The following is a 21,446-nucleotide window of genomic DNA, read 5'->3' on the forward strand; positions in this document are numbered from 1 at the left end:
CTGTGGCAGTAGGTTCCCAGCACTTCATGCTTGTCTCCCTGTGGCAATAGGTCCCCAGTACCTCATGTTTGTCTCCCTGTGGCTATAGGTCCCCAGTACCTCATGCTTGTCTCCCTGTGGCTATAGGTCCCCAGTACCTCATGCTTGTCTCCCTGTGGCAGTAGGTCCCCAGTACCTCATGCTTGTCTCCCTGTGGCAATAGTCCCAAGTACCTCATGCTTGTCTCCCTGTGGCTATAGGTCCCAGTACCTCATGCTTGTCTCCCTGTGGCTATAGGTCCCAGTACCTCATGCTTGTTTCCCTGTGGCTATAGGTCCCCAGTACCTTATGCTTGTTTCCCTGTGGCAGTAGGTCCCCAGTACCTCATGCTTGTCTCCCTGTGGCTATAGGTCCCAGTACCTCATGTTTGTTCTCCTGTGGCAATAGGTCCCCAGTACCTCATGCTTGTCTCCCTGTGGCAATAGGTCCCCAGTACCTCATGCTTGTCTCCCTGTGGCAATAGGTCCCCAGTACCTCATGCTTGTCTCCCTGTGGCTATAGGTCCCAGTACCTCATGATTGTTCTCCTGTGGCAATAGGTCCCCAGTACCTCATGCTTGTCTCCCTGTGGCAGTAGGTCCCCAGTACCTCATGCTTGTCTCCCTGTGGCAATAGGTCCCCAGTACCTCATGCTTGTCTCCCTGTGGCAGTAGGTCCCCAGTACCTCATGCTTGTCTCCCTGTGGCAATAGGTCCCAGTACCTCATGCTTGTCTCCCTGTGGCTATAGGTCCCCAGTACCTCATGCTTGTCTCCCTGTGGCAATAGGTCCCAGTACCTCATGCTTGTCTCCCTGTGGCTATAGGTCCCCAGTACCTCATGCTTGTCTCCCTGTGGCAGTAGGTCCCCAGTACTGTGACCTGACTGGGGGCGGTCGTGTAGCCTAGTGGTTAAAGCGTTGGCTCATCACGCCGAAGACCTGGGTTCGATTCCTGACATGGGTACAATGTGTGAAGCCCATTTCTGGTGTCCCCCGCCATGATATTGCTGGAATATTGCTAAAAGCGACGTAAAACCTCACTCACTCACTCACTGTGACCTGACTGACAGAAGCATCAGGTGGAAGGACAACATGGATCCCACATTGCACAGCCGATGCCCAATTAACCACAGGATGTTTGTTAATGTTTTTGAGATGCTAGCAATGATTTTTAGCAATGTTTCTTTTGCATTCTGTTAATCGACTTTTAAGATTAAATTTAGGAAATCAAAAACGTCACAATTAAAATCCGAATAACTGAAAACTTTGATACAAAGATAATTTGAAAATCTCTCAGAAGTCTGCTGTTGGCTCCTGGGGAGAGCTGTCTGTTTGAGCCAGGTATTCCCCTGAAGATGTAGCCAGTGACCCACTGGACCCCTGGCTTAGTATTCCGCTAACATCAATGGACAGACCACTTTGTAATTGTCAGGAAATGTTAATACATCTCTCAGTGACATTCAACTGACTAGGGGGGCGGTCGGGTAGCCTAGTGGTTAAAGCGTTCGCTCGTCACGTCTAAGAACCGGGTTTGAATCCTGACATAGGTAAAATGTGTGAAGCCCATTTCTGGTGTCCTCCGCCGTGATACAATCAGCCAGGTCACACATAGCAGGGGGCACGGGTGGCCCAGTAGTCTAAGGCGCCGCGATTTGCTGTGCAGAGTTGCGTCACGTGGGCACGCCAGAAACCTATGATTGTGGGTTCGAATCCCGGTTCGCCCCAAATATGTTTCTAGGTTTGTCAGCACCATACCCGTGCTCGTGGGTTTCACCGAAGTAGTAAACGTTTAAGACCTGCATCACTTGGGGCTTTCCTCCCACATTAAGCTGACACGCTGCGATATAACTGGAACAGTGTTAAAAGCGGTGTTAAACCAAACTCACTCACTCAATTGTCTGGAAACGTGAATACATCTCTCAGTGACACTCAGGTGACAAGGGGAGACAACCAGGCTCCGTGTTGAGACACAAGGAGGGTGGGATTTTAGGATGACTTCATTGAGTTGTTGCTTGTCTGATTACACAGCTGGTGATCAAGGCCTGTCTGACTTCCGTGGAGTTTGTTGTCTTTACTATACTTTTTTCATTGCCCTTTTAAAAGGCCTTTTTCTAAAACTTGTTAATTGAACAGACATTCATCAGATCTTTCTGTTGTCTTCACTTGTATCTGGTTTGTTCCACAGCCCAAGTAAACACAATGCAAGTACAGACTCATTTCGGATAGATGACGAACATCGACTGATTGCCCGCTACGCCGCCCGACTCGCAGCTGACAGCTCCAAAGCAGTAAGTTGTAGTCAGAGTTTATTGGACCAAATCAATAACCAAAGAACCCTATGGGGAATCCAAGGCTGTATATGTCCCTGTAACACCATGCTTGTTTCTGGGGCAGAATAGATCCCTAGTTCCCCATGATTGTCCCCCTTTGGGGTTCTGAGGCAGAAAAGATCCCCAGTACCCAATGCTTGTCTCTCTTTGGAATTCAGAGGCAGGATAGATCCCGAGTACCTCATACCTGTCTCTGTTTGGGATTCTGATGCAAAATATATGTACAGTACCCAATGATTGTTCCCCTTTGAGGTTCTGAGGCAGAATAGATACCCAGTACTCCTTCCTTGTCTCTCTTTGGGACTTAGAGGCAGAATAGATCCCCAGTACCCTATGCTTGTCTGTCTTTGGCATTCTGAGGCACAATAGATCCCCAGTACCCCATGCTTGTCCCTCTATGGGATTCTGAGGCAAAATAGATCCCCAGTACCTCATGCTTGTCTCTCTTTGGAATTCTGAGGCAGAAAAGGTTCCTATCACCCCATGCTTGATGTGAAAGTGAAACCAACTAAGCCCTGTTTGGGAGATTACCATAGTGGCCTTGTTTGTGTGGATCATTACTGAGACTGAAACCCCTGTTTGCCTCATCAAGCCTCACTCATCTACTGCCGGCCATGATTCCCCACCCTTCCTTGCCAACTACACCAGATGCTGGTTACTCGTTGTCCAGGTTTTGTTCACAGTTAGCATAAAGTTAAGTTCAAGTTTTCAAAGTGAGCGATTTGTCTTTCTTTTGCAGGATAATTAATGTAACTAACACACAACACAAAGCTGTTTTGGTCGATATCACTTGACAATATCGTGTTACCATTTGACAATGTTGTGTTACCATTTGACAATGTAGTGTTGCCATTTGACAGTGTGACTATTTTGTTTCTTTCTGAATTTGGTTTATTTTGATCTGTTACCATGGTAGCCCGTCCTAACCTGTGCGCAGCAGTAATTGCTCTCCCTTTGTGTTCCACAATAACAGTTTGATGGTACATAAACTGAAGGTGTACTGCAGGTGAAACATGCTTGGCTGAGATGTTCCTATGTATATAGGTACAAAATTGCGGATATGGCATCAGCCCTGGAGTGTGTAACCTTTGACCTTTAACCTTAGTTACATTACTAATAAGGGGCATGGGTCGCACCATGATTCGCTGTGCAGAGTTGCGTCCCTTGGGCACGCCAGAAACCTATGATTGTGTTTCTAGGTTTGTCAGCACCATACCCGTGCTCGTGGGTTTCACCGAAGTGATAAATGTCTGAGACCTGCATCACTTCGGGCTTTCCTCCCACATTCAGCTGACACGCCGCGATATAACTGGAATACTGTTAAAAGCGGCGTTACACCAAACTCACACACACACACATTACTAATAAGTCAGTTCGGAAGTTGAAACCTTGGTTGAGTATATTGTTTGAAACACCTGTAAAATATCTGCTCTTGAATGTCTAATCTTTGAGGTAGAATGGTTTAATGTTGTTTTTCAAGATTATTTCACATCTAGTTTCTGAAATGTACATATCTTATGGAAAAAACAGTTCATTAATTATTTTTATCGAAGGTAATAAAAAGGAGCCCAAAGACTCTCTTCATTTTCTGATACTGATACTGCAGTAATCTAGACTTGCCAAACTTTATAGACTTGCATCGGCTGTATTGGATATATTTGTATCAGGATCTGTATGACAGACTAGTAAAATAGGTTTTATGTTTTTTTTCTAGATTATTTCACTTATATACTGGCAGTGACGTGCATGCATGTGTGTGTGTCTCTGCTTGCACTGGTCAGGCTAGTTTTATGTTGCTACTTCACTGAGATATCACACCACAGTTTAACATGGATACCCCACACGTACACAGTATACTGACTCCGAGCTGACCAGTCCCTTTATCCTAATGCCAAGCGTCATGCAGAAAAAAACAAATACCATACTTTAACATCTACGTTATCAGTTTCAAGTCGATGTACAGCAATTTAACAATTTATGCTCACAAGATAGTCTCCCTCCAATCCGGCGGAATCGATGGCCAAGTTTGAATGGCGTCACACAACTTGCAGAGGCATTATCCATTTTTCTAGACTGGTATCAGCCTTACCTCTGTGGTATTCTCTTGTTTGTTTTATTGGCTTGTTTGGGGATATATCATGCTATGGAAAACTTCTATATAATTTAGCTGTGACTATAAATAACACTCCTTCGTTGGGAAGTTAATGGTAGGTGTCGAGCTCCTGCAAATGGTAATGCTCTGAAAACTAACGATCCTTCAAACATTTGAATCTCAAATTCCACATTACACATGATTATGTTGACTTCTTAAATATTTTGTAATGCTTGTTCCCTTGGTGATTAATTGGTTGTTTGTTTACTTCAAGCCTCTTCATTGTTCACTGGTAAAAAGACAACCTTTCAAGTTGTATATCCTAGGTCAGTTCATCATCATGTTTGCTATCTTAGAAATTACTTTTTGTATAAAAATTGTCTTATTTTTTTTTTAGATAATCATCTTTCTTTGTTCTTGACATTTAAGCATGGTATGATCCTAATATTGTAAAACTTTCTTACTCCTTTTAAATTGCCTTGAGCTGCTTGAGTACAGAGCTTTTAATGCCGTGATACATGACACCCTCCATTAAGCTCCATACATCCACTGCTGCTAGGAGTCTACGTCATCGTGTTGGATAAAGCACACACACTTCAGTGTATGTTGTCATCTATATTTTGGACTGGAAGCTTAAAAGCTTCTTGTTTATGATACTCTTGAGGAGGTAAAGTAAGCCATTGATATTAATGTAGTCAGAAAAGTTTCATTGATGTTTCAGTCTTGAGATGGTGGTTGATGTTTCAGTCCTTGAATGGTGGTTGATGTTTCAGTCCTTATATGGTGGTTGATGTTTCAGTCCTTATATGGTGGTTGATGTTTCAGTCCTTATCTGGTGGTTGATGTTTCAGTCCTTATATGGTGGTTGATGTTTCAGTCCTTATATGGTGGTTGATGTTTCAGTCCTTATATGGTGGTTGATGTTTCAGTCCTTATATGGTGGTTGATGTTTCAGTCCTGAGATGGTGGTTGATGTTTCAGTTCTTATATGGTGGTTGATGATTTAGTCCTTCTATGGTGGTTGATGTTTAAGTCCTTAATATGGTGGTTGATGTTTCAGTCCTTATCTGGTGGTTGATGTTTCAGTTCATATATGGTGGTTGATGTTTAAGTCCTTATCTGGTGGTTGATGTTTCAGTTCATATATGGTGGTTGATGTTTAAGTCCTTAATATGGTGGTTGATGTTTCAGTCCTTATCTGGTGGTTGATGTTTCAGTTCATATATGGTGGTTGATGTTTCAGTTCTTATATGGTGGTTGATGTTTTAGTCCTTCTATGGTGGTTGATGTTTAAGTCCTTAATATGGTGGTTGATGTTTCAGTCCTTATCTGGTGGTTGATGTTTCAGTTCATATATGGTGGTTGATGTTTCAGTTCATATATGGTGGTTGATGTTTCAGTTCATATATGGTGGTTGATGTTTTAGTCTTTATATGGTGGATGATGTTTTAGTCCTTATATGGTGGTTGATGTTTCAGTCCTAAGATGCTGGTTGATGTTTCAGTCCTTATCTGGTGGTAGATGTTTAAGCCCTTATATGGTGGTTGATGTTTCAGTCCTTATATGGTGGTTGATGTTTCAGTCCTTATATGGTGGTTGATGTTTCAGTTCTGAGATGCTGACTGATATTTCAGCTCTTATATGGTGGTTGATGTTTCAGTCCTGAGATGCTGGTTGATATTTCAGTCCTGAGATGCTGGTTGATATTTCAATCCTGAGATCATGGAGATGCTGATTGATATTTCAGCTCTTATATGGTGGTTGATGTGAGAATCGAATGCTTTCCCAAAATATGAATGTGAATTTTATCTGAATTTGAAACTGCAGGAAGAGAGATAAAAAAATCTTTTTGTTGATGTAGGATGGTAATGTGCGGTAAAACATCAAGGTAATTGACAATTAAAGTTGAGATCTTGAGTTCTGCGCTGCATATTGATTTGGTCTTTTGCCCTTTCCTATAGAAATGCAAATTTAACACTGTATTAAAATTGAAAAACACCCATTTATTAGACGCTGTGTTTGAGATATGTGGATCTGCATGACGTGTTGACATGATCGCATGTTAAAGTCACGATGTCGTCGGAGCTAGGAGCGGAGACATCAACAAGAGGAAATGAGAAGTCCTCGTGGGTTTTGTTCACGAATAAATCAATTCTTGATATTGACAGTTTTTGCAGGATGTTTTGAGAACTTTGAAGCATGTGGAATAATTTGACGAGGGACACTTAGTGTAAGAGTTCTGTGTTTGTAAAAGGCCACAACGATACACATGGGTTGTGATATGATACATTGGTCAACAGTCAGGTTGTAATAGCGTCTACAACACGTGTGATGGTTGGTCGGAGCTGTATTTACACATTTGTTGATCGTACAATAAAACACTGCAGGGAGAATAAACCATGAGAGGCGCTTGAATGATAAACAACGACCTTGAGTCGTTTATTTCTTATATGAGATATCAACATTATGTACAGCCTCTTTGAGGATGTTGATAAAATGTACAAGCTTTAAAAATATTTACCCAAATTTTAGTAATGATGACTTGTTCAATAGAATCCGACTTGGAAATGTCCAATTTACCAATTGTCCAAGTCCATTTTACGAACATGTGGGTTAAATTTTGTATTTCCCGCATATTCACATAATCCTCACGTCGATTATCTGTACCCTTTTTGCCCAGCACCGATTCTCATATCGCACCAAGTTTTGGATGTGATCGTTTGGCCGCTGCGTTTATCTGCATGGACCAGCTACATATAGAAGGAACAACTTACTTGACACTTCCCTCTAAAAAATAACCTTGTCCAATATATGACATCATCAAGTTGCGAGTACACATTCGAATCTTCAGAAATGACGTCACGATAGAACAATGTTTTATCGTGAAATAAGCCACACTTCATTCGTCATTGTTCTTTGACCCATGAAGATTCCGGGGTAGAATAGGTCTTCAGCAACCCATACTTGCCGTAAAAGGCGACTATGCTCGTCGTAAATGGCGACTAATAGGATCGGGTGGTCAGGCACGCTGACTTGGTTGATACATGCCATTGATCCCAATTGCATCGGTCGATGCTCATGATGTCAATCACTGGATTGTCTGGTCCAGACTAGATTATTTTACAGACCGCCATCATATAGCTGGAATAATGCTGAGTGCGACGTTAAACAACAAACAAACAAACAAAAATCATTGTTCTTTGCGATTTATCGCGTAGCTGTCTTATATAAGTTGAAAACATTCACTTGTATTGATGTATGCTGTCAATGGTGTGTGTGTGTTCACTTGTGGTAACTGCAGTATTAAACTCTTCTCCCTGTGTGCCTGTGGCTGCAAGTAGTGTGCGTGGTCACTTGACATGAGCAGCTCCATTGCAGTCAACTTACACACTGCTGCCACGATCAATGACCTTTTAAGGCGGTAACTAACAATGCCAGGAAAGTGATGGTGCCGTCGCCACGGTAATGAGGATGGATGGGTGGGAGAGGTTCTGACACTAGCACCTCTGATATGTCAGTCTGGTGGGATTCCAAGACATTCCTCAGCCCTAGAAATTTGATGTTAGATTTATTTTTTTCGAATGCAGGATTGTGAGAGCAGGAAAAGGCTCTCCTGAATCAATAGCGTTTTGCTTTTTGAAGAGTTCTGTAGCATGTTTGCCAGTGGGAATCTATTGTGTGGAAGGGTGTGCCAGGATGTAGACAGATCCTGGTACATGAAACTTTCTTGCATGTTTGTATGTTTGCATGAGTGTATACCGGTACTTTAATGTTGCTTTGATGCCTGGCATGGTTAAACCTTAAATACCGTATTAGACGTAATAAGTGCCCTGTCCTAATAATAGTGTTATGAAAAATACATACTGCAATATGATTGCTAACATTTTGATTTCCCCTAGCTACGCCCCTGAAGATACTCCACTGTTTCAAACGCAGCTTTCTTCCCTCTGTATACGGTACTGGTTATTTGTTATAGGGTTGTGTGATTTTTCTAAGGACTGTATCATATTTTGCTGCCCCCACCCCTGCAATACACCCCACCCCCCTCGCTCATATACATATAACATGTTTTCATGACCCCACCCCCATAATAAATAGCAAATGCCTAAATTCCAATTTATAATTTATAACAAAATTTTTAAAAAATGGAACTGTGTCATTTTTTATGGCCACCCCACCATATAGTTATGATAGTTTTTTGCAACTCTACGTCTTTTGCTGTGTCATTACTTCATGACCCCCCTATAATATAGGACCCCCCCCTATAATATAGGACCCCCACCCCCCCACCCCCACCCCCGTAATATATGACCAGTCCCTAACTCGCCTGTACAGTGTCCTGCTAGAACCAATCTAGACTTTTTATTGATATCCCGTAAAAATAAACCACATACTGATGACGTCATTTAATTTAGAAACAAATCTATTCCATGCCCAAATGCGAGCATTCACTTGTTCTTTTATCTGCTCATTTTGTTTGATAAGACGACGGCGAGTAATAAAACGGACCAATCAAGCAAATTAACAGTTATCCATCATTGAGTTCACTGTAATGTTCAGTATTTAATTCACGGAATCAATAGCGGGGCAGCTGGGTCCTCTGTCTCCTGTCTGCCAAGCTAGCAGGCATTATTGGCGCTAGTCAAATAGTTCCAACCAATGTTCATAGTTAAGGGACTGCCTCCGTGGTCTAGTGGTAGAGCGTCCGTCCAGAGAGAGGAAGGTCTGGCGTTCGATCCCCGGCCTGTCATACCAAAAGACGTTAAAAGATGGTACATGTTGTTACCCTGTCTGGTGCTCCGCATTAAGGGCTAAAACAAGGACTGGTCGGCTCGTAGTCAGTATACTGTGTCTGAGTGGGGTATTCATGTTAAACTGCGGCATGGTATCTCAGTGAGCTAGCTCTATGAATCGGCATCAGTCCGACTAGTACAAACAGCCACACAAACACACACACGTACATGCACGTCGCTATATAAGTGCAATAATCTTGGACGCGACGTTAAGCCCCATTTCACCTCACCTTATAGTTAAGGTATCCATAGGAAGGTCTTCCTGTATACATCTCATTTTAGCCCAGGGCCACATCCACAAAGTGATCTTACCGCTACGATTGCCGTAAGTCAGTGATAAAGAATGGGAGTTACGATTGACTTAGCGCTAAGATCGGGGCCGAGGCCTTATCTCAGTTTCTACAGCTGACCTTTATTTTGTATCTGCAATATTTGGTTAAGGGACATTGGCACCAGACAGCCGTTAATCGAAATTTATAGAATTGTTTTGTTATCTATAGATTGTTCATTTTAGCACAGATTAAGAAGAGAGGTCATCAATATATGTGACCGACCAGGAGAAAAGGAACCTTATCGGTCCTAGGATACAATTGTGCAGTGATGTCATAAAGATGTTTGTCGTCAACGTACTTCAGTGAAGACTGTCCAAAAATATCTTATTTTTCTTCATAATGTAATAAAAACATAATTTCAAAACCTTTCATGAAACATTATGTCTAAAAAACTGCAATTATTGCATAAACAGTTATAAGTCCGAAATTGAAAATATGATGAAAAGTCAAAATGTGATATTCACCCATGAGGTCCTATATCTCCTGGTGGGTCATAAATATTGTTTATCCCGAGGTCATCATACATGTATCAGGAGAGTTATTTTTAGTTGTTTTGACACTGCATATTACACCGCAGTAAATACATTTATTCTGCGATAAAAAAAATATTCTGTGAGATTTATGTGTGTTTGTCACTTATTTGATAAAGGTACAAGCACCAATACCGAAACATCGCATTGAAAAATAAAATGAAATCCATGTCTGTTCCATCTTCATTGATACTACAGCATCTACAATGCCACTTAAGCTGTTATGTGGGGGGCACGGGTGGCCCAGTCGTCTAGGTGCCACAATTCGCTGTGCAGAGTTGCGTCCCTTGGAAACCTATGATTGTGGGTTTGAATCCCGGTTTCCCCGATTATGTTTCTAGGTTTGTCAGCACCATACCGTGCTCGTGGGTTTCACCGAAGTGGTAATCGTCTGAGACCTGCATCGCTTCGGGCTTTCCTCCCACATTAAGCTGACAGGACGTGATATAACTGGAATACTGTTAAAAGTGGCGTTATACCCACCTCACTCACTCACTCACTCACTCACTCACTCACTCACTCACTCAACATAACAGATGTTATGTTTTACTGGAGCTGACCAACTGCTGCAGCATGTACTGCTGTTGAACACATGTAATTGGGGACTTTCAAGACACTAACAGTTTTGTTTGGTTGACGTGATGGAAACCCCCAGACTCACCAAGGTCATTAGTGCATGTGTTTAAGTGATATCCTTGCCGACAGTCTCACACAGGCCAGAGGGTCGTGATTCGGTTAGGTAAAGGTCAGTTTAGTTAATTGCCAGTTGTCTATAAGTCATGGCTTGTCATGTTGATCAGAAAACACAATCAGAAAAGCATTTGTCAAGATATACTCGGTATTCACTTCAAGGTCTTTTTATGGTGTGATAAACAGTGATATATGTAAGAAGATGTGATAAGACTGTTTATCACACTATAAATAGCTGAGATATCACTTTCTCACACCATAGAAAGATATGATAACACTATTGTTCATATTGTAAAAAGATGAGATATCACTTTTTTCACACTATGAATAGATACATTAACACTGTTTTTCATATTGTAAAAAAGATGAAGATAACACTGTTGTTCATATATTATGAAAAGGTGAGATGACATTGTTTATCACACTGTAAAAAGATGAGATAACACTTCTTACAATGATGTCTTCTCATGATGTCAATCACTGGATTGTCTGGTCCGGTCTCGATTATTTTCAGACTGCCATTATATGGCTCGAATATTGCTGTGTCTTGTGTTAAACAACAAGCAAACAAACAAACAAACATCATTAGTCATGATACATCCTTCTGGAAATTTGATTCAGGTCTTATGATGTGATGTTCACGGGGCACACCAAGATAAGATTTGTCCTCCGTGGAGGCACTGGTGGCTCAGTTGTCTAAGGCACCACAATTAACTGTTCACTGCTCTGTCCAATCACACAGGATCTTGGGTTTGAATCTCAGTTAGTCCTGATCATGTTCTAGGCATGTCAGCACCATACCCACGCTCGCAGGTTTCGCCAAAGTGGTAAACGTCTTAGACCTGCATCACTTAATTCAGCCTAATGCTCCTACATCAAGCTTACGCTGTGATATAACTGGAATACAGTTCAACTCACAGACTCTCTAGAATCATAACCGCGGTCAAATGGCTGAAATATTGCTGAGTGCAGCGTTAAAGAACAAACAAACAAACAAACAAACAAACACAAGAATCATTAACATTGGCTGTGTGTAGTTTTATTTGGGTAATAGATTCATCAGTTACACTTGGATTGCTGTGATGGAACTGAAATTCTGGGCACACCATGAAGGCTTATTCAGGTCATAAAATTTGATTCAGGTCTTATTATTTGATGTTCAAAGGGCACACCAAGACAGGTCATGACCTCCATGGGGGCACCGGTGGCTCAGTCGTCTGAAACACCACAATTAACTGTTCAGTGTGCTGTCCAGCAGGCATGTCTGAAATCTTTGGTTCAAATCTCAGTCAGTCCTGATCATGTTTCTAGGTTCGTCAGCACCATAAGGGCTTCACCAAAGTGGTAAACGTCCTGGATCTGCCTTGCTCCTACATCAAGCTAACACTGTGATATAACTGGAACACTGTTAAACTCACTCACTAGAATCATAACAGCGGTCATATGGCTGAAATATTGCTGAGTGCAACGTTAAACAAACAAACAAACAAACAAACTCAAGAATCATTAACATTGGCTGTGTCTATTTTATTTGGGTAATAGATTCATCAGTTACACCTGGATTGCCATGATGGAACTAAAATTCTGTCTAATGATATAGGTTTTCTGATGTTCACGAGGCACGCTACGAAGGCTGTCATTGTGCACTGAATACTTACTTTCAAAATTTAAAACACTCTTTCCACATCACAAACAACTTTCATGATCTGTTTCATCGATGCAAGTACATGAATTGGTCTGAGGGACACTATGAAGACTGTCGTAACAAATGTTCTATTTGGGATAACACTTTTTTCGTAAAGTACAGATTCTAGTACTTTTGGGGGTTGAGTCCCATCCGGGAATCCAACCCACACTGCCAGAGTGAGGCACCTAATCGTCACTTGTTACTTTCAAAAATTAAACACATTTTCTACATCACAAACAACATATTATGATCTGTATCATCGATGTAAGTACATCATTTGGTCTGAGGCACACCATGAAGGCTGTCATCGTGAACTAAATTGTAACTTTCAAAATTTAATACATGTTTCACTTCACAGACAACTTTCATGATCTGTATCATCGATGTAAGTACATCATTTGGTCTGAGGCTGCAGAGTGTCAATAATTCTACAACGATAATGGCAAATTACTTCTTTCAAAATGTCAGGGAATTATGTTCATGGAATATGAGTCTCGAGTCTGATGGACGGAAACATATTTCTAGACAGTTGTAGGCGTACAGCTTCATTAGCTCCATACATTTATCCTAATTCATAGAAGCCTGCCTCCATCGGTCTACATCTGCTGCTGAAGCCGTCAACTGCTCACTCTCCTAGGACAAGTACCTTTCGGGCTGACAATTAGACTCTGACATTTCTCCCGTGTCAGTTTTCCCCTTATTTTCGCTTACCTTTAACTAAAAACGTTGCCTTGAGTCATCCAAGAAGAGTTTGACGTCAGACAATTGCAGCATGGTTTGAGTGAACATCAATTGTTTTGCTCACTAGGTTCAGTCATCAGTGGGACCATGGACGCAATTTATGACCAGATGAAGGGAAGATAACTCTAATTGTTACCTCTTTTTCAAGAACGCCATGATCATGGAATCAATAAGATAATTCATTCCAGTGGGTTTATTTTCGCTTTTGATGGGGTTTATATTCACTTGAAAGATTTTGGTTTTTAACCATGGATAACATTTTTGCTCCGTTGGGTCCTGCTGTAGTGTTTGGTTGCGAAACGGAAGGGTACGTTGCCCCGGATCAGGCTTATGACTGACCTGCGACTGAGTCAACAGGATATTATTGTAATCCTGCACCATGCTGTTAAAACTTGTTTTTATTCATCAAATTGTGGTTTTCACTTTTCCTGAATAGAGTTGGAAATTGATATTGATGTTTTTTATAGTTTTTATATTGGATCCTGCATTGTGAGATTATTGTCTGCCACTGATGGGTTGTGAAGATGCTAAGGAGAGATGCTGTTTGATGAGGGCTCCACATGCCGTGCCGTGTGAAACTGAAACATTGCAGTGATTAATCTGGACCTGCTCAGAAGCCGATATTCGGCCCAAGTCTGCAGCTGTCGACATTGCAAATTCCAAATTTGAATTTAATAATTCTCCATTCCTCATACTCTTGGAAAATAAGATAATTAAAATCAGGGTTAGCTGCACAGCTACTCTCCTCCTCCTACCTCAGTGGGGCAGAGGCTGTAGCCGAGTGGTTAAACCGTTTGCTTGTCATGCCGAAGACCCAGGTTCGATTCCCCAGATGGGTACAACGTCTGAAGCCCTTTTCTAGTGGTGATATTGCTGGAATATTGCTAAAAGCGACATAAAACAATACTCTCACTCACTCACTCACTCACTCTGACCTCAGTGTTACAATAGAAGGATGCAGATAGAACAACACAAGACCAGATTGTTTAGCGCATGTCAGGGCTCAAAATTACTAGTTCCGCTGTTCCTGCGGCACATCTGGAATAGGAAATGACAGGCTTGAATTTTATGTACAGTGCCTCGTGGGCACGGCCATTTTTGTTAAAACTACTTCCATTAATTACCATTTCATGTCTTGACAAAATAAAACTGTGAAATGAAAGGGCGTTCCCCATTCGTTGCTTGTAACCCTATCGCTAAACGACTTCCTGTTGTAAATCCAATGCATCGGCAATATTCTTTGATTTCCGTTGAATGTTTCTTCCAAACGTTTGAGGAGATGTTCAAGATTGCATGAAATACATTTGAACGTACTCGCTTCTTTCCGTAATTTTGACAGAATATCTCGAATATTACATAGGCCCTGCATTTTGAAGGTAATCGTGTCTTTCTGTTTTTGACAAATTATCGTGCTTTTCAAACGGAAGTAGTTATTCGTATTGACTGTTGTGAAAAATCTACCAGACAATCGCTATTTGTTAAAATGGAAGTCTAAAAAGAAAAACTCCATATTTTGTTATTTCTTCAATCCTACTGCTGTTACTTCTAATAAAGTTACTGCAGACTACGAACAAGGAAAATAGACTATGTTGCAGAGTGCTAGAGCTCACATTGAAATTGAAAAAATCTCTGAGAAGCAAAAATAGAATGCTGAAAGTACAGATTAACAAAAGCCAAACTTATCTAAACAAAAGCCAACATGATACATTCCCAGTAACTTGGCTCTTCCAAAGTACAAATCATGGTTAATATGTAACAGGAAAAAATAATAATAATGTTTTGCAAAATTTGCAAAGAGTATGGTCAACCAGTTGAAAAATATGTAAAAAAAATCTTTTAATGGTTTAAGAGGTTTCAGAACCAGCAATCTTGAAACACATTTATATCATTTAAAATCTTGATCTGATGGATTAGCTGCCTTTTTTTATACAGCCCTGCTTGTATATTTGTTTACTAATTCATTCCTATTCAGCACTATATTTACATAACATCATCTTACATGTTAATATTCTACCCGTGAAGATCCGGATTAGAATAGGTCTTCAGCAACCCATGCTTGTCGTAAAAGGCGACTATGCTTGGCGCAAGAGGCGACACACGGGATCGGGTGGTCAGGCTCGCTGACTTGGTTGATGCATGTCATCGTATCCCAATTGCATGGATCGATGCTCATGATGTCAGTCACTGGATTTTCTGGTCCAGCAGAGGTATAATTTAGCAATGGCAACATGTTATATAAAACCACCGATGATATAAAAGTGAATAGTTATAAGATAACACTGACCGTGTAAGTGTGTTAAAAAACTAATCAACATTATGCCGATTTCACTTTTACCTCATTAGCGATGTTACCTGTTGTACTCGTTAACAATGTTACCTGTGTCGACATACTTGTCGTCCTGACCGGCCACCTGACCAATGTCCAGCTGTCCATTATATGATGAATGGGTGTGTCTCTTTGTTCTCCTGTTTCACTTGATTGTCCCCCATTGATCTGCGTGATGGTTAACCCTTCTGGTGAGAGAACCTGCCATTGACCTGTGTCCAGAATCCACCGAGATCACACAGAGGAAGGACGTCAATAATTAATCTCCCTGTTTATCCAAATTGATAATGTATTTCCCTTAATGAAGACTTGCTGTTCAGAATATTTTGGATTTGAATTTCTATGACATTGAAAACGAGGAGCTGGTATCGTAAGGGTTAAAGGTAAGAGAGTTGGACATAGTCTTTGTTTGACACAGAAAACCATGTTCTGTTTTTTTATGAATATGAAAGTAAAGGTTGTTTTTGATTCTATGGGAAGCCTGGCTTTTTTTGTGTCTAAATATCTAATCTGTAACTGAGTATTCTGGAAACAAAATAATTGGTCTTAATATTTTACCAAAATACACTTGACATGCTGGATGTTGTGGGTCCCCACTGATCATTTGGTTCCTCCCTTCACAGAAATGAATTGTATGTCTTAAAGCTCTGTCTAAAAAACTAAATATGATTGTCAGCCCCTGTGCCTAGTGCATCACATGCCTGGTGTCAAGAAACACTGAAAAATTTAAGTGTTTTGTAAACTCTTTATAGAAGCCTATATTTAAACACTATCATCTGATGAATGATGCCAGAAAACGTTTGGATTCAAATCTAGTTATGGCCAGGGATGTTTGTGTGAGACAGAATATTGTTTCAGGGCCACAGTATCAGATAGTTGTCCCTGTGCCTAGTGCATCATATGCCTGCTGTTTTTTATGAATATGACAGTAAGTGTTGTTTTTGTGTAGCTGTGAGTGGAGCCAACTGCCGTATTTGACATAACAAACGCCCAGGGCGCTCTCAAAATTAGAAAGAGGGGGCTTTTATTAGAATATAATTTTGGTGAAAGAGTTGAAAGATTGTAAATTTTGTGGTTTATGCTCATTGCCTGAAATGAAACAAAAGAAAAGTCTAAGTGTGTTAGACACGACAGATAGTGAGTGGAGCCTACTGCCGTATTTAACATAACAAGCGCCCAGTGCGCTCTCAAAATTAGAAAGAGGTGGCTCTTATTAGAATATAATTTTGGTGAAAGAGTTTAAAGATTGTAAATTTTGTGGTTTATGCTGACAGCCAGAAATGATACTAAAGAAAAGTCTGTGCGTATTATACACGACAGATATATTTTTCCAGAATTTAATTGCCCATAATTAAGGGTGCATATAACACACGAGTGTGTATTACACACAAATAAATAAGTCTTGTGTACATTGATCAATCTGAAGGGTGCTAATGAATTGGGATTGTTCACTAGCCAATATATTAGCAAACATCGCCGTGGGCGCTTATTAGAGTGGGGCGCTTATTACACTGAATACTGTTTGGTTTGCAATAAGTGTGAAATTAAGTGCAGAGGTATTCTTCCGAAAGGTTTTGAATGATGTAGGGTGCCTATTGTAGTCACGGTCACTGTCAAGGTTGATTTTGCCTCTTGTTTGAAACATCACCTCAGGCTATTGCCTTGTCCTGCACAATGACTGTGGAATATATGTATTTTATGAAAACAAAACCATAGATTTACATAAGAGAAAATCTAGTCAACTTGAGCGGGGTCTATTAGAGTCAGGAAAATAAATTGTGTGCATTTTAGAACCAACATCAGGAAAATTATTTGTTTGATTTGAGAGGAGAGAAATGTGATTAAGAAATGAACGATAAGTAGGAGTTGTGTATTGTACACTCTACACAGCAGGGAGAATATACCGTGAGGTTATTGTGCGATAAACAACGGCCGCGGTTCGTTGTAACGTACAAATAGGTACGTACTTGTTATGGGTGACACAAAAATTCCAAGCATGTGGATGTTTATTTGGATGGCTGATCAGAGGGAAAGTAGTTCAGTGGTTAAAGTACCTGCCTGCCTCTCCGTTGATGAAGTTTCAATTCCTAATAAGGGCACTGCATGTTAAATCTATTCTTGGTGTTCCTGTTTGGGATATTGCTTATATTTTGATGAGAGGTGTAAAACCATGCTCGCTCAGTCACGCTCGCTCGCTCGCTCGCTCACTCACTCACTCACTCACTCACTCACTCACTCACTCACTCACTCATTACTACTACTACTACTACTACTACTGATACTACTACTACTGGTGCAAAATAGGATTGCAATGGATAGTAACATCTACTGATTGAAATCTGTAACTGGTAACAGTTTGTGAATATAACATTTATTGTGTACAGTCTGCAATACTCTGTGTATTATTAATAAATGTAACAACACTGGGATATTATACAGTCAATATTCTTACAGTAAATTCTGCAATCAATGATGCTGCATAGCGTCATACTTGAAGTGTATTGGCTGGGATAAGATAATCAATCGGACCTTGATGTATCCATTTGAATGTTGTAAGGAGGTCGTCATTGGCCAGCTGTCAAGGCGAGGGCACTACCTGTAATTGCTTCTTTACAAACCCCACATGGAGCCTGGAGCCTTGGTGGAGCCAATGAAGAGTGCCCTGTAATGAGACTGACAGCACCAACAGCTGCAGGCTCCATCACGGTGGCGCCAACTACTTCCTAGCGCTGACCATGTGGGATCTCAGCATGAAGGTCACTGTGAAGCTAGTGGTCATTTGAAAGGTCAAATTATATCCTACTTTCCCTTGTCAATTAGTGACCATGCTGGACATTGTTACATGGACAGCCTTGTTGATGCCAGTAGGGTTCTGTCAGTGGCACCAATGGTTGGGTAGGGAATAATTTATCATGTCTTTGGTGTATATTTGGTGATCATGTTTCTAAAGGGACGTTTGATATTCTATGGAGAACCTGGCATTTTTTTGTGTCTAAATATCTAATCTGTAACTGAGGATTCTGGAAACAAAATAATTGGTCTTAATATTTTACCAAAATACACTTGACATGCTGGATGTTGTGGGTCCCCACTAATCGTTTGGTTCCTCCCTTCACAGAAATGAATTGTATGTCTTAAAGCTCTGTCTAAAAAACTAAATATAATGGTCAGCCCCTGTGCCAAGTGCATCACATGCCTGGTGTCAAGAAACACTGAAAAATTTAAATGTTTTGTAAACTCTGTATATTTAAACACTATCATCTGATGAATGATGCCAGAAAGCTTTGGGATTCAAATCTAGTTATGGCCAGGGATGTTTGTGTGAGACAGAATATTGTTTCAGGGCCACAAGATCAGATAGTTGTCCCTGTGCCTAGTGCATCATATGCCTGCTGTCAAGATATACACGGAAAAGCCAATTTAATTAAAATCAGACCATAGTTCTCGCTACCGCTAAACAAAGATCTGAGGACATCCCATTAGGGGTCACGTCAGAACAACCTTCGGAATGTCGGAATGTGATTTCTAATCATGCAACCTTGAAAAACTTTAACACGGGGTATTCCGAACGATAGTTACGTGCTTAACGTCTGAATCCATACAATCTAGACCATCTGTGAGCCATTCCAGAATGTTCTTTTGTTCAGGTTTCAAATTTATGTGATTTCTAATCATGCAACCTCGAAAAACTTTAACACGGGGTATCCCGAACGATAGTTACGGGCTTAACGTCTGAATCCATACAATCTAGACCATCTGTGAGCCATTCCAGAATGTTCTTTTGTTCAGGTTTCAAATTTTTAATTGAGAATTTGTCAAAATATGTTTCGAAGCGTAGTCGCCAATTTGAAATTAGTGCCGTAAGCATGAGAACGCTGCCTTCTGATGGGCTAATGTCGACTTCTTTTCAGTCATTCAATTGGTCGGTCAAAGTTCGGGAAAGGTCTGTCTGATTTAAATCTGAAAACTTTCTGTCCATCATCAGATTACAATGTTCTCTACAGTAAACTAAGGTTATAACGAACTCAAGGGCATCACTAGTTTTAGTTCATTATAACCCTAGTTCGTTATAAGCATATATACAGCAAATGGACGAGACCAAAATACTGTTTCTTTTATCCATCAGTTCGCCATAAGCATGTTTGTTATAATGTAGTTTACTGTATAGAACATTGTATTCTGATGATGGCCAGAAAGTTTTCAGATTCAAAACAAATGTTTGCCAGGGATTTATGATATAGCCGGAATATTGTTTCAGTGTCAAATGGTTGCCTAAACAGAGGCGGATATTGCGGAAAGTAGATCCCGTTTAGTATGCCTGAGTGGGTGACATTTTGAGACGTGATTGATAAAACCATCATTAGTCTCTGGTCAACTACCACGGAAATACTGCTGCCCTCTGGTCATGTTTGTCTGGTTGGCCACATTAATACCATCAGATCTGACATTTTGGCTTGTTGAGGCTTCTGATGAGGCGAGCCATACTTGGCTGGAGATATAATCAGGGTGTGTTGATGATGCAAGATTCCCTGGATGTCTCACAGACTCTGGATGACATGTTAACCACCCCACCAATGTCTTTGCGAGTCCCATGACATGTTGTTCCAGCTGTCTCAGTATCACAGAATTGGGTTCCTTTACCCTGCTGGTGTAATATTGTTGAATTTTCTTTGAAAAACGTTTATGTTCATATGATGTTAGTTTCATGATACATTTGATCGTGGTAAACGTCCGAGACCTGCATCACTTCGGGCTTTCCTCCCACATTAAGCTGACAAGCCGTGATATAACTGGAATACTATTAATTGTGGCGTTAAACCCAGCTCACTCTCTCACCTAAAAGAACAGGTTTTACAACTTCAAATTCATTATGTTTTTGATAAATTAATATAGCAACTTGAGAGTCAGGATTATACAATCAAAACAAATTCATGTTCAGTAAAATGATATGTTTCATGTTTTTTTATGAAATGATAAATAAATCATTTGTCTGAATAAGAAATCACAGGAGAAGTAACATGGAGAAATGTTCTCCATATCATGGCGTCACAGTTAACAACCCCAGTCTTGTTATTTACTAGACCTATCACTGTCATTCATAGACCAGGTTAAACTCGGTCTTCAGCAACCCATGTTTGTCGTAAGAGGCGACCATGCTTTTCATAAGAGGTGACTAAGGGGATCGGGTAGTTAGGCTCGCTGACTTGATTGATGCAGGTCATCATATCCCAATTGCGTAGAACAATGCTCATGATATCAATCACTGGATTGTATGGTCCTGACTAGGTTATTACAGACCGACGTCATATAGCTGGAATATTGCTGAGTGCAGCTTTAAAGCAACAGACGAGCAAAACAAAACTGTCATCCATGATAGACAGTTGCCTAGTCAGTCTGGGTCAGTGAATGACATCTAGGGCAGAGCACAGGCATCCGACTGAGGTCATCACCAGTATTTTGTCATATTTTGGGGAAGCAATCCTGGCAAGCAAAGGACAATTTCTAGTGGCGGTCATCATGGTAGGTTAATCCACAACATTGCTATGAGATTCGTATTCTCAATTTGAAGGAAGATGTACCATGTGCAAATGTTGTCATCCTCAAATTACTTCAGAGAAAAGTATTAATATTGACTTCAACAGAAGTGTTTAATATTTTCTATTTTAAGCTTATGAATGACCTTGACCTGCTCTCAAAACAGGTCAAGGTTCATCAATGCTCTGGGACAGTGGGGTGTGCATGTTAAACTGCTGCATGCTATCACAGTGTGATTGCACTATAAGATATAGAGTGAACAATATTCCAGGCATATCACAGCAGGGGACACCAGAAATGAGCTTCACCCATGTGGGCAATCGAACACCATTCTTCGGCGTGACAACAAACGCTTTAACCACGAGGCTACATCG

General features: G+C 40.7%; 1 protein-coding gene across 2 annotated transcripts in view; it reads left to right on the forward strand.

The window, feature by feature from the left end:
* The window catches only part of LOC139478679 (dystrobrevin beta-like), a 173,257-nt gene that overhangs the window by 96,074 nt on the left and 55,737 nt on the right, over positions 1-21,446 (forward strand). For both annotated transcript variants that reach the window (XM_071261245.1, XM_071261244.1), the window contains one exon: positions 2,202-2,304. In XM_071261245.1, coding sequence (XP_071117346.1) covers positions 2,202-2,304 — 103 coding nt within the window. The remainder of the gene's footprint in view (positions 1-2,201; positions 2,305-21,446) is intronic.

Source organism: Haliotis cracherodii, unplaced genomic scaffold (assembly GCF_022045235.1).
Source record: "Haliotis cracherodii isolate W230 unplaced genomic scaffold, xgHalCrac1.p SCAF_4, whole genome shotgun sequence".
NCBI lineage: Eukaryota > Metazoa > Mollusca > Gastropoda > Lepetellida > Haliotidae > Haliotis > Haliotis cracherodii.